We start from the raw sequence: 12,201 nt of genomic DNA on the forward strand, positions 1-12,201 counted from the left end.
ACTCTGGATCACTAGCCTGCACTTGAGTTTCTCTTAGCTGAGATGAATTTAATGGGTTTGATTCAGCAGCAGAGGTAAGCACGACCCTGTCTGTGAATGTTTCATGTCAATGGGTCCTTTCTCAGGGTGTAAAGGCATTCATGAATTCTTGCCATATCAAGATATAAGGAAAGGGCACTGCAGCTCACTTGGCTTTTACAGCAGCTGTGTGCATGATGCTTGTACCCCTGTGGGAATAGGAGGAACTCTGGATATAACTACAGACTTCAGAGAAAACTGGGAAGGAGGTGGTTAATCTGGGCCTTTTCCCTTTAATTTAAGGAAAAAAAGAGAATTCCCACAATAAGATTTGACCAATTCCCATAATAGGTAGCACTTTGTACAATGGAAGACCTGATGCCCAAACACTTTTCCATGAGGACTGCAGGCAGTGTGTAAGTGTGCACTTTGTGTTACAGTGCACCTCTGCAGAGAGTTTTCGGGGAACACTTCACTACTTTGGCTATTACCAGAAAATTATCAGAAAAACCAGAAACACCAGTGGAGACAGGCTTTGGTTAGAACAGACACAGTTTGAGAGAGGGAAGGTTTTTCTTCCAGGACCATCATCAGCTAACATTAAACTGCAAAGCCTCCTGCAGGATAGAGGCCCTCTTCTCTATACTTTAGGTTGGATTGCCAGTAAACCTCATCTGGTGTGGTCTAAGTTGTTCAGGCTGTGTGACCCTAAAACCAACTCTGGTTTCTCAGTAGAAAAAGTTTCTACTTTGAGCATTGCTAATATATTAGACAATGAGACCACCAAATAGATTTTTGTCATACCTCAGCCTGCTGATTATAAATTGAAGAGCTGCCACTTCTGGATTACCATGCTTTTTAGGATTTAAGTATACCAATTCCAGGGCATCATCTCACTTTGAGAAATTCATGCAAACAGTGCCAGACTAACAACACTAAATGAAATGAGCAAGTGTTGAAAAGCAGTAATAAACTGCAAACAGCAGACTGAACGGATGGTTTTGGTGAGAGCAACCTAGTGCCCATCTTCCCATTTTGAGCTTAGAGGGAAAATAAACCTTCAATGGGAGATGAAAACTCTTGTGTACAGTAGATACTGAGCTGGGAAAGGAAGTCTGATGAAAAAGCTGAATGAAATGCTGTGCTAATCCCTTTGAGAAAGCACGCTTGAAGAGTGCTCTGCCATCCAGAGCAAAGTCTAGGGTCAGCTGTGACATCCCCCTCAGGCTCCCAGAAAGTTAACAGGACACTGCTCAGACCCAGAAACAGTCTTTAAGCATTAGTCATAATAATGAATAGCATTCCCTCTTAATCTGCTCTGAAAAAAAAAAAAGTTGTATAACAATTGGATCTTCTGGCACTATCTAAACCACCCTTAGCTGACCCTCCAGTGTGAGACTGCAAAGACATTCCCTCAGAAAAAAAAAACCTACTGAAATTTGATATGGAATTGTGAATCTGCTATTCTTTTTTGTCTGCAGAGGTAGCCTGCCTCTGATCCCTTTGCTTCTCCTGTTCCTATCAGCTGGGATGAATGAGAGCAGGGTCATGGGCAGAGCCTTGTTTGGACACTGCTTAGATCTATATTAAAAAGAAAAAAGGGCATGAAAAGAGTCCCTGAGCAAGGCACACACCTGCCTGTTATTGGGGGTGACAACACAGGATTAAGTAGTTTGTATATAGACTTGTATGAGAGCTTTGACTCAAAAGCCTAATTGTTTCCTAACCAATGGTTAGAAAAGCTGCTGTATCCTTGGCTCTTTCCTGTGGCTTATTCCAAGGCTTAAGGGATCCTTCTGAAATGGCACCATCTTTTGTACTCACCCTTTGCTTAGCTTAAAAGTAATGCAGGCATGTAGACCCATTAAAAAGGGTCTCCAGGAAAACAAGCTTTTTTACTCAAAGAACAAGGCTAGAAAATTAAAATGTGCCCAGATGCACATGCACACACACATGGTCTGAAAGGGTCTGCTTCTCATCCTTTTACTTCTGAGCAGCAGAGGGAGTGAACTTTTAATTCTAATATCACAAAGGCCCCATCACATCTTGGTTCAACGTCTGTCTTAATCAGCCCTGACCACACACAGAGCTATCTTATTTCCTTCATTTAAGATACATCATTGGCAGAGTCAATCCCCACACCTGACATGCTCTAAAAATCACACTGATTTGATCATATACTCCCAAGATGCACATGTATATATTTCAGACTCAAAAACTGATTTTTTTATTTTGCCTGTTTTTTTTAAAATCAAATAGCCAGTCTCCTCACAGCTATAGCTTATGCAGTATTATTAGATGAAAGTTTGACAAGATACCTCATAGGCCATTGACTTACTTGGAGCACCTGGTATTCTCCTGTAAGCTGGGACCATGTTGTTACAAACAATATTATATTTTACATCTGTGTCTAATTACACGGGGAAGACAGCTGTGCTGAGGGCAGACAGATTTATTAGGGACTTGAGTGGGGATTGCAGTATGAATTATTCATTTTTCATTATTTCTTGTCTCCTCCCTTTTACAGTAGTGTCTGACAAATACTTGGTATGGGAGTGAGACTCAGAGGCTAGAGGATGTTCTTGACACTCTGTGACCAATAGGCAGCTCTAAAGTAAAATTCTGCTTTTCACTATGCTACTGTCAAAGGGAGAACCAAAATAAAGTGCCCAGCTCTGAGCCAGGATTGTCTGCACACTGTCCCTAACATAATGGATGGTGCCTTTGACAAACAAGGCCGTTGTCACATTGGCTGCTGTTTTGTTAGACGGGGTGGTGGATGGAGAGAAAATGAGGGTTTGCCAAGAGAGAAGAAGCAAAAATCAGTGGGAAAGGGTTGTAAATACTGGAAAATGTTAAAGGGTAAGGCTTTGGAAACTTGCTTTTATGTTTCTTTAATAGTGAGGTTTATTTGCAAATCCATGGTACTGTTAAACAGATAAAAACCCAGTCATCCACAGCTGCCCCTTCAGCATGTGACATGTGGGCTCTTATTTTAGGAGTTACCTTAGATCACAACTGGGATTTTGGCCATAATACTCTGGAAGCCAGACAATGTACCCACCCAAGCTGAAATGCTAAATAAACACAGACTGAGTAAAGAGTTTGCAAGCCACTTGTATAACTCATCTGAAAGTGTTGTACATGAACTGATTCAGCTTGCTTTCTGATGCACCAGAAGCTGTCCCAGTTTCTAACTGGAGAATATGTCCCACAGTTCATCTGGGAACATTATTTTTACTGAACTGTAGCCTCAAAATAAAAAAGGCACTTTTGTTTTCTGCTTCCTCATCAGCTTTCACCAGTGCTTTCAGTCACTGTGCTGTAACGTTTTCCCTGAGGAATAGGGTAGGAGAAGTTCTCATCTTCCTGAATCAGGTTCCAGTCTCAGCTGGGGATAGGGTAGTCTAATGATGTGAGTTACCCATATGCTAAGTGACTCTCACTGATGAAACCCAAAAATAGAAATAAGAGGGATTAAGACAGACCCAGAAGTTGCAGAAATTTAAGGCATTTTAAGTGAAAACTCCACAGGCAGATCCTACATACAGTAATATTACAGTGAAAACCATCCTGGAATCAAGTGATCCTGATGTTGGCAAGCTCTTACTCCTCATGTCTCAAACCTGTCTGCAATGAAGGAAGGGTGTTTCCCGTCCTTATCTCCAAATCTATGACATCCTTTGTTTTCAGTGACTGACAAACTAAGAGTCTCTTTTTTAGGGTGATGTAGTCAGCCCTGCAAAAATGGGGTGGGGGGTGAAATCCAGTTTAGCAGCAAAAAATCAGACCTTCCTTTGAACCTGTCAGGGCTAATGAGCACTTCAGTGTTCCACCTGCTCTCCAGAAGTGACAGCACAAGCCCTGGGTTTGCTCCCAAAGTCGAGGCTGCTTTGTGGTGAGCAGGCGAGGCTGCTGCCCTGCGCCAGCCCGCCCATTGTGCCCAGCACATTGCCCATGGCAGCACGTGGCTCTTCTGTCCCTAGGCTGTTGTGCTAGAGTCCCCTGAGCAAAATGGGCCCAGATCCATCCACAGCAGTATCATAATATTATTGAAATTATTGGCATAAAGAACACAGGGCATTGGGGGAAAAAATAACTATATGGTAAGCAGATCATAAGTGAAATGCCCTTTAAACAAAATTGCTCACCCTTCTCGTACTGTTTTCAAAAGGTATTTTCCTGAGTTTCAAATATGAGGTTGCAGATGAAAGTGAATCTGTCCCTGTTGCATTTTAAATTTCCTTTAGTCCTATATTTGCCCCTTTCCCCTTGGAAAGTGATGTGTGGGATCAGAGTGTTCATTTAGTCTCTTATCTGTGAGCTCATGAAGAAAAGTAGTTTGATCAGAAACAATGATGGGCAAACTTCAAAAGCTTTGGAGATCATGTTTGGTTCAAATAAGCATCCAAAAAGGCTGGCCTCTGATCCAAGCTATCTAAACACCTTGGGTGTCCAACATTTAACTGAAAAATCTCTGTAAAAGCAGGCCTTAGCTACAAGATTTTATTTCTGCCCTCTTCCAGATGGATGAAGTAGTGATGCATTACCTTCTCAGTCTGCTACAAGTAAGTCAGGGCATGCTGCTTTCTTAATACAAAAGAGAGCTGAAATATGAAGGTCTGGAGTTCAGCTCTGTTCTCATTTTGATCAAACTTGTCTGAACATCAGAGTGGGTTTGTTTACTGCTTGTATTTTACTTCTGGAGAGCTGCTGGCACGAGGCTTGGCCATCCCAGACAGGTTCTGCCCTGATGGAGAGGAGTCAACTGTGCTGGCTTGTACCTCTCTGTGTATCCCTCCCTGATGCTGTCACATCAGGAATGTACCAGTGGTGTGGGATTATGACAATTTATTGTCTGCAGGAAGAGATGCCCACAGGGGCTGTCACTATCTGTTTTCCTGCCAAAACGCCTTGAGTTGCTAGGCTGGTGTGAAACTGGCAACAGTATTTTAAAGATTCCAAGGTTTTTCCTCCTTTTTCCTTCAGTTACATGTAAAATACATCTAGTTTAGAGGTCTTCTCCCATTCTGTTAACCTTCCTTGAAAAAAATCTGCTCATGCATTTGTAAAAAACAAAAAATTATCAGCTTCTTTAAGCACATACAGTACTGCATGGTGTGATGTTTAGCACTTTAGAAAGGAACTGAAGGAAATTTGTGCACTCTTTCGAGGCAGAAATTGAAAATATGTTTCAGGTCATCTGAACCACCTGTATAATCTGCATCTTCCCCAGAGGAAACAGCAGTTTTGTGATCTCTGTGTTTACAGGATAGGCAATGTAGGCAATAGCTATAAATCTTTCCTTTGTCCTTGCTAGTGAAATTTTCTGTAAAACACTTTTAAAGTGAACTACCTTCAAGCCCCTTTAAAAGTAAACACATAGAGGAGGCTTTCTGGTATCACTTGAAAACCCTGTGTGGTCATGATTTGTATATTAGGGAAGAGCTGACTCTCATACACAAATGCTCACAGTTGTTCTTGTTCTGCTTTGTCTAACAAATTAAAAAGAAAAAAAAAGGCGAATGTAGGCTGAAATGCAAAATTTATAGTTCTGACTTAAAACTACTGAGCATGAGAAAGAAGGTAGAAGTTTATCAGCCTTGCTAAAATGTCACTTACGCAGCTGTCCCCACGGCACTTGATTTGAATTGCCTCTTGCTGTGTGTCCATAGCCTGTGCCTGCCAGCCCATGGGTTCAGCCAACACCACGTTCAGCAGCAGCTGGAGATGCCACCCCCGGACAGGATTCTGCTACTGCAAACCAGGAGTGGCAGGTCCCAACTGTGACAGGTGCCTGGTGGGCTACTGGGGCTTTGGAGAAAATGGCTGTCGGCCCTGTGACTGCGCCAGAGACTGTGACCAGCGCACTGGGACGTGCTTCAATGGGTAAAGAAACCCTGCTCTGGGTCCACTCTGAGATGGGACTCTGTGAAATGAAACAAATTCTACAGAAATAACAAAAATTGGAGGGTGCACAATCATTTGAAAAGGTGGCTGTAAATCATAAAAGGTTTTTTAGGTTACATTTGCACCTTTAAGTCCACTGCATTATCCAAGGCAATCTTGAACAGATAAATCTTTGCAGTAATAACAGGCATTTCCACAACCCCATGGAAATATGTGCAGGGTCTTTAAACACATCTTTGCTTTTGAAATAGATGGAAGAGTCTGCCTCTCATCTGTGCCCAGGGTAAAATGATCTGCTGAGTAGTTGCAGCTCTACAGGTCCTGCAGCTGTCCTCAGGTCCCAGTGACATCAACAAGTGGTCACTAAGTTACATAATTCCCTAAAAACAAACAAACGTAAGCAAAAAAGGCCCAATTTATAGGTACTTTAAAAAATACTAAGTCAGCAGTGGGAGGCCTGAATAAAAGCCTAGACCTTGTGATTTCTCTATGTGGCATGAAGTCTCACTCATATTTGCACTCCCAACCTGCAGAAAGCAAGCTCATCAGTCTGGGCACAGCCAAAGGCAGCTGTTTGTTTGTTTCCCTCCCCTGAGTGCCCTAAGGCAGTACTGTGGTTTGTGTGTCCCCCAGCTATGACAGTGAGCCCTTCTTTAACGTCCCCATCGGCGGACGAATCCCCGACCTCGTCCAAACGCCGAGCAACGAGAGCGAAGAGGAGTGGAAATGGAATGACCACGAGCAGGGATTTTCTGCACTGAGGCACCCAGGTACAGCCCAGAGCTTGGGAACATTCAGTTGCCAGTTCTTTCAGCCCTCCACCCTGACTGGGTCTGCTCTACTTATCTCCAGCTTGTCTGTAGTATTTAAATAGGTCTCAGTTTTGCCTGCCCTGTAAAGATCAGCACTTGCCATCACTGGTGGCTTGGCAGAGGTAACAGTGCCACTTACTGCATAACTTGGCTTTTCTGAGATGGATACTGCCTTAACACCAGGAAGGATCAGCATTTCTTAGGTTATGGGATCAAACAAAGGTCTCATTACTTACATGATTTACAGCTGGATCTGATCTCTTCATTAGGATCAGTTTATTACCTGTACAATAGACCTCATGTGGGCTGCATTTTACTTGACAGTGCTGATCAGATTTCAGAGTAATTATTTTATCATATAACAAGAAACACATTTGCAAATAACTGAGCTCACTTTCCAACTTATGAATAAGGTTCCTATAGATTATGGGAACTATAGATATCTAACTTCATAACTGATGATTGTTTGCTCTTCTTTTCTCTCTCATGTCCTGGCTCTTCTCCAACCTTTTGGTTTCTGGGGTTTCCCTGCTAGAAAAGTGTGTGTGCAAAGAAAAGGTGCTCGGGAGTGTCAGTGACTTCTGCCAAATGAAGTATGCCTATGGTAAGTGGGCAACATGCCCCCAGGCTATGATGATTCCACAATGTTCCTGCTATGCATATTGTTAGCTGATAGCTATGAAAAATGACAGGATTGGTTAAGTCCTGAGAGGTAGGATTTCTTCTGCCTTTTTTGTCTAGTGACACGTCCAACTTCTGATCAGAACTTAAAAGCTTTTTTCATGCAAAGTTCTGTAGCGTCTCCTTCCCACCCAGTTAATTTACCTCTTACAGCACAAGGGTTGGTAGAATAGTACTCAGTGGAATGATTGGCCTCTACATCAAGAAAAAATGATAAAAAACCTCACATCTGAGATGTCCTTGCTTTTGCAGTCATTATGCAAGTTCCAATAGCCACGCTCATTTACCAAGACTGTATTTAAAACTGTCGTTTATTAATACCTGGTACATGCCATCACATGAAGCAAGAAAGGAAAACTCTGGGATCCAGAAGTTTGATGTGCTTCTGGCAGGAGACAACAAAGCCTGCTTGAGGGGCTGATCTACATGAGACTGTCATGCCAAAATTTATGGGATCCTACTAAATTAAAAGGAACAGAAATTAAACATGGCAACCAGGTGTTGGACCACAAACCAAAAATAGCTCTTCTGGTTTGTTGTGCAATCATGGAATTTTAATCATGTGACATGCCTGATAGGAAACTTCTTGACTTCCTTCCTGTAGACAGTCCCTTCTCACAGGACAGAATTTTTGAGAGGCCAGTGGTAAAGCAAAACATTAACATTTTCTAACTGGAAATATAAAGTGTAGAATCAGTGCTAGAAATCAGACTGGAAGGTCTGAAGGTTTTTCACCCTTCCTTTTGTATACATACAAGTGCTTTCCCAGAATTTCCAAGTATTTTGACATCAGCCCATTAAAAAATAGCTGCTAAATAACACGGTAAAAGGATGAGTTAACTACTTACAAAGAAAAATCCAGTTTCTATTCCCCAGATTTATTTAAAAGATCCATCAGTGAAGTGGACAAGCATTGTACTTTCTGCAGTTTGGGGGATTTTTCATGTCTTCTTTCAAGGTGTTAAACTTCTACCTTTTGGCAGCATTAACCAAAATTCATTTGGAAAGTCACTGTTGGTCTCTATTTGGATATGTTTTCTGGCAGTAATAAAAGCAAGAATCCTGTCTGCTCATGACAAAGGGACCCATGCAGAAGTTGTGGTGAAAGTGAAGAAGGTCCTGAAATCAGGCAAAGTGAAAATTGCCCGGAGCAACAGAAGCATTTACCCAGAATCCTGGACCAACAGAGGCTGTACATGTCCCATTCTCAATCCTGGTAAGGACAAAATACTCACTAGGGGTTTTGCTTCCCCTGTAAACAGTGCTTAAGAATATCAGCTGTGACCAGCCTTTCTGGGGCAGCATCCTTTGATTCATCCCCACCAAAGCATGTTTGCTTTCCAGCTCCCAATGTTCAAGGAGGGTGGTAAAGGCAGGAGGGGGGCAAAGGCATGAGCAGCAGCTGCCAAATCCCAGCAGATCTGTGTGCAGAGCCTCACTGGAATGAAATCAATTTGTAGCTGTAACCCCTGAGCACAGCCCTGACATCAGTGAATCCGTGTGCCCAGGAGCCAGCAATGACAGGATGCACATGGATTTATACACATAAGCTGGATGAAATTGGCAAAGGTGCTGTATGCCAGATCCGTATGAAATAGAGAAATTCTAGTTTGGTTCTTTCTTATTCTATATGCTAACTAAGGGTTTTCCCTTTTTCTTTTTTTTTCTTTATTTATTTTTTCTCTTTTCTTTAACTAGGTACTGACTATCTTATAGCAGGCCAGGAGGACTCTAGGACTGGCAAGCTCCTTGTGAACATGAACAGCCTGGTGAAACCCTGGAAGGCATATTTGGGAAAACAAGTATCAGATATTCTTCGAACTGGATGCAAATAATTTCTGCTTCAGAAATTACAGTGCTGGACTTTGCCTTTTAGTAACACTGCAGTGAAAGGTGTAGTTAGTTCATGCATTCCCATTCAACATGCTCCTAGCTGAAGCAAGGAAAGCAGACTTGCCACCCTTCCTTTCATGTGCTTAGACAGGAAACTCGGGACATGACTACTTTTTCTTAAAAAATGCACAGCGTTACAGTACAAAATTACCTAGTACGTCATATATAGATCACAAGTCAGTACTTCACTTGAGCCTGATTCCAGCCAGAATAATTTTACAAGGCAAAACTAAAGACATGGACTAGTGTTTCCATACTTCAGGTCAGGGTCTGATATTAATATGCATAAACTGCTTTCATAATACATTCATAACTGGAGTGTAATTTTATTTATAAGTGGCCACTAAAAGGCAGCAATTTCTTTCAGCTTTACAAGTGGCATAATACTAAATAAGCATATAAGAGAGCTCAAACTGATTTACCATCTGACTGCAATTATGCCAATATAATGGGCTGCTTTCTAGAAGCAATATTATCCCACTGCCTACCAGAAACAAACATGTGGCTTATCCTGGGACAGTGTCCTTTAGAGATGTGCATCATGTATCATCAATGCTTAGTGCTGAGCTCTGCTGCAGAAACCACCTTGGCTCAAACTCCATTCCAAATCCAGCTCTGTGCTGTAGCACTCAGTCTGCAACACTACAAAGGTTTCACAGCAATAACTGCAAATAAGCCTTAACTATAGGAAAAAGCCAAAGCGTGAGGAACTAGCAGCTGCTCTAATGTTGAAATTGTGACAATACAAAAGCCACAAAGCAGAAACAGGAGGTAAATGGATTGGCTGGAGCATGTATCAAATGAGGTAAACTGTAGTTCTGGGAGAGCAACCTGGCTATTCCAACTGTGCTCAAGACCACTGGCCTTCGATTGCACTTAGTGCTTTTATTGTGCTTTATTTCTCTTGATCACACTTCAGGGTAAGATGCTGAAGCTCTGCTTCCTTCCCATAGTGCCTGAGGATTATTTCTCCCTCTGCAAAAATACAGGAGTGGTAACATCAGCACTCCAGGTAAAATTAGTTCTGCTCTGCAAAAGCATTATTTCTAAATCAATTTTACCCTATAGTAATCAAGAGATAGCTACTTCAATCCTTCTTAACACAGAATTTTGAGGAAATGAAGTTTGAGATGTGTGTCCCCCATTTAAGGACTCACAACCAAATGAAGTTGGTTGGAGCACTCTCTTGTCAACTAAGCAAAAATCACAATGAATCAATCTATATTCTTTCAGGGAGTTACAGAGAAAGAGAAGCACACAGACTACTTTTGCCTGTTTCAATCCCATGTCCAATTTTTAATGCTCCTACGGGAAGAGGAGATGTTTTCATTTAGCACTGTCTGACTGGTAAGTGGGACACCTAGGAACCCTAATACTAATGCAGAACAGAAGTCCAACCTACAACTTAGGCCATTGTTTTGTTCTCTTTACCAATGAGAACATAAAAATTCAGCCTCTTCCATTCTATTTACTGCTATTTTACGTTGAATTTCACATTGATTGAACAGCAGAAATATCCTCAGCTAATTTGGAAATGGATGACAGGCATATCTTTAGGAGAGAAAAAAGCTCCAATTTGTTTCTCAACAGGATATAAACAGTGTTTCTAGTGTTTCCTCCTCCCTCCTTTTCAGGAAATTTCCCTTCCTCCACTGCTTTTCCCCTTTCACATCATAATTTATTTCTTGTTACCTAAACTGGTATCCAACAATGTGGCATCTTCAACAAGCTATTTAATTAATGCAATAAAACACTTTTTAACCAAGGCATTTGGCAGATTTTGCAGTGTCAGCCTTATGAAATTAGGAGCCCAGCAACTGCCTTCTTTACTGTCTCCAGAAATTGTCTCACAATGAAAAGATTAACTAGGTCTCTTACAAATATCAATAAAGACCTGTACATGAATTTACAGTCTGATCTCAAAGGGCCTCTCACGAGAAATGAAATTCAAGCGTAAGTTTACAATTAAACTAAGGAATGTGCTTTTCAACAGAAGCCACTTTACCTGTTGGGGATCTTATTTAATGACAATGAGGATATTCCATGTTGGTTTATAGTCAGCACCATATTAAATCAAACACCTCTACTCCATTTGTTGTGCCAGACTTGTGGTTTTGTGGGGAGGGTAAACATCAGCATAGTTCTTTTCTGTCAATAAAAGTTATTTTATGACACATTCATTTACCAGCATTACTAGCTACTGCTAGTAGAAATACCACTTGGAACCACAGTTTAAGAAATTAATCACCCATTTTCCACACAGCATCCTATGAAGAGAATGACTGCACTGGGAGGGGATGCTTTAACTTTCTTAGGAGCTGTAAGGAACTTGTAACATTCAGAAACAAGTAACTGGACCTGTCACTCAGGGTACAACAAATCCTACATCCACCTACCCTTCACATCACTGTTGTGTCATCTGGGTTAATCTGCACTGTGGAATCACCACTGTGCTCCTTGTTTTGGCCTTCCTGAGCCATCTGCTCACAGATCATCAATACTGATTTACAATAAGCCATTTCTAAAAACAAACATTGGTGCTATAATCATTGCTGCACTCCTCTACTCTTCCTCTGTTGGGTGTGTCTTCCCTCAGCTCCACCATCACCAACAAAGCATCAGCTCCAGAGGGCTTAAAAGCAGTTGAAAAACAACTGCAGACAGGCTCCTGTTCAACAAAATGAAATCATGTCCAGTGAAGAGAGCTGACTGAGAATAAATGACAAACTGCTGGTAGCTGCTCTACACTGTCCCACACCAACACTGTTAGAATTTTAATGAGGTAAAACAAGAGTGTAGAAGCACACAAATTCCTTTTTTTTACTTCCCTAGGAATAAGTAGGTTCATTGACGTGTGATTAGATCAGTGCCTCAGATAAATAGGAGA

General features: G+C 41.6%; 1 protein-coding gene across 1 annotated transcript in view; it reads left to right on the plus strand.

The window, feature by feature from the left end:
* Positions 1-11,079, plus strand: part of LOC132332352 (netrin-4-like) — a 44,988-nt gene extending 33,909 nt beyond the window's left edge. The window contains exons 6-10 of the mRNA XM_059856557.1: positions 5,694-5,907; positions 6,562-6,698; positions 7,276-7,344; positions 8,467-8,637; positions 9,120-11,079. Of these exons, the coding sequence (XP_059712540.1) occupies positions 5,694-5,907; positions 6,562-6,698; positions 7,276-7,344; positions 8,467-8,637; positions 9,120-9,256 (728 nt within the window). The 3' untranslated portion in view covers positions 9,257-11,079. The remainder of the gene's footprint in view (positions 1-5,693; positions 5,908-6,561; positions 6,699-7,275; positions 7,345-8,466; positions 8,638-9,119) is intronic.
* The last annotated feature ends 1,122 nt before the right edge of the window (positions 11,080-12,201 follow it).

Source organism: Haemorhous mexicanus, chromosome 11, assembly GCF_027477595.1.
Source record: "Haemorhous mexicanus isolate bHaeMex1 chromosome 11, bHaeMex1.pri, whole genome shotgun sequence".
NCBI lineage: Eukaryota > Metazoa > Chordata > Aves > Passeriformes > Fringillidae > Haemorhous > Haemorhous mexicanus.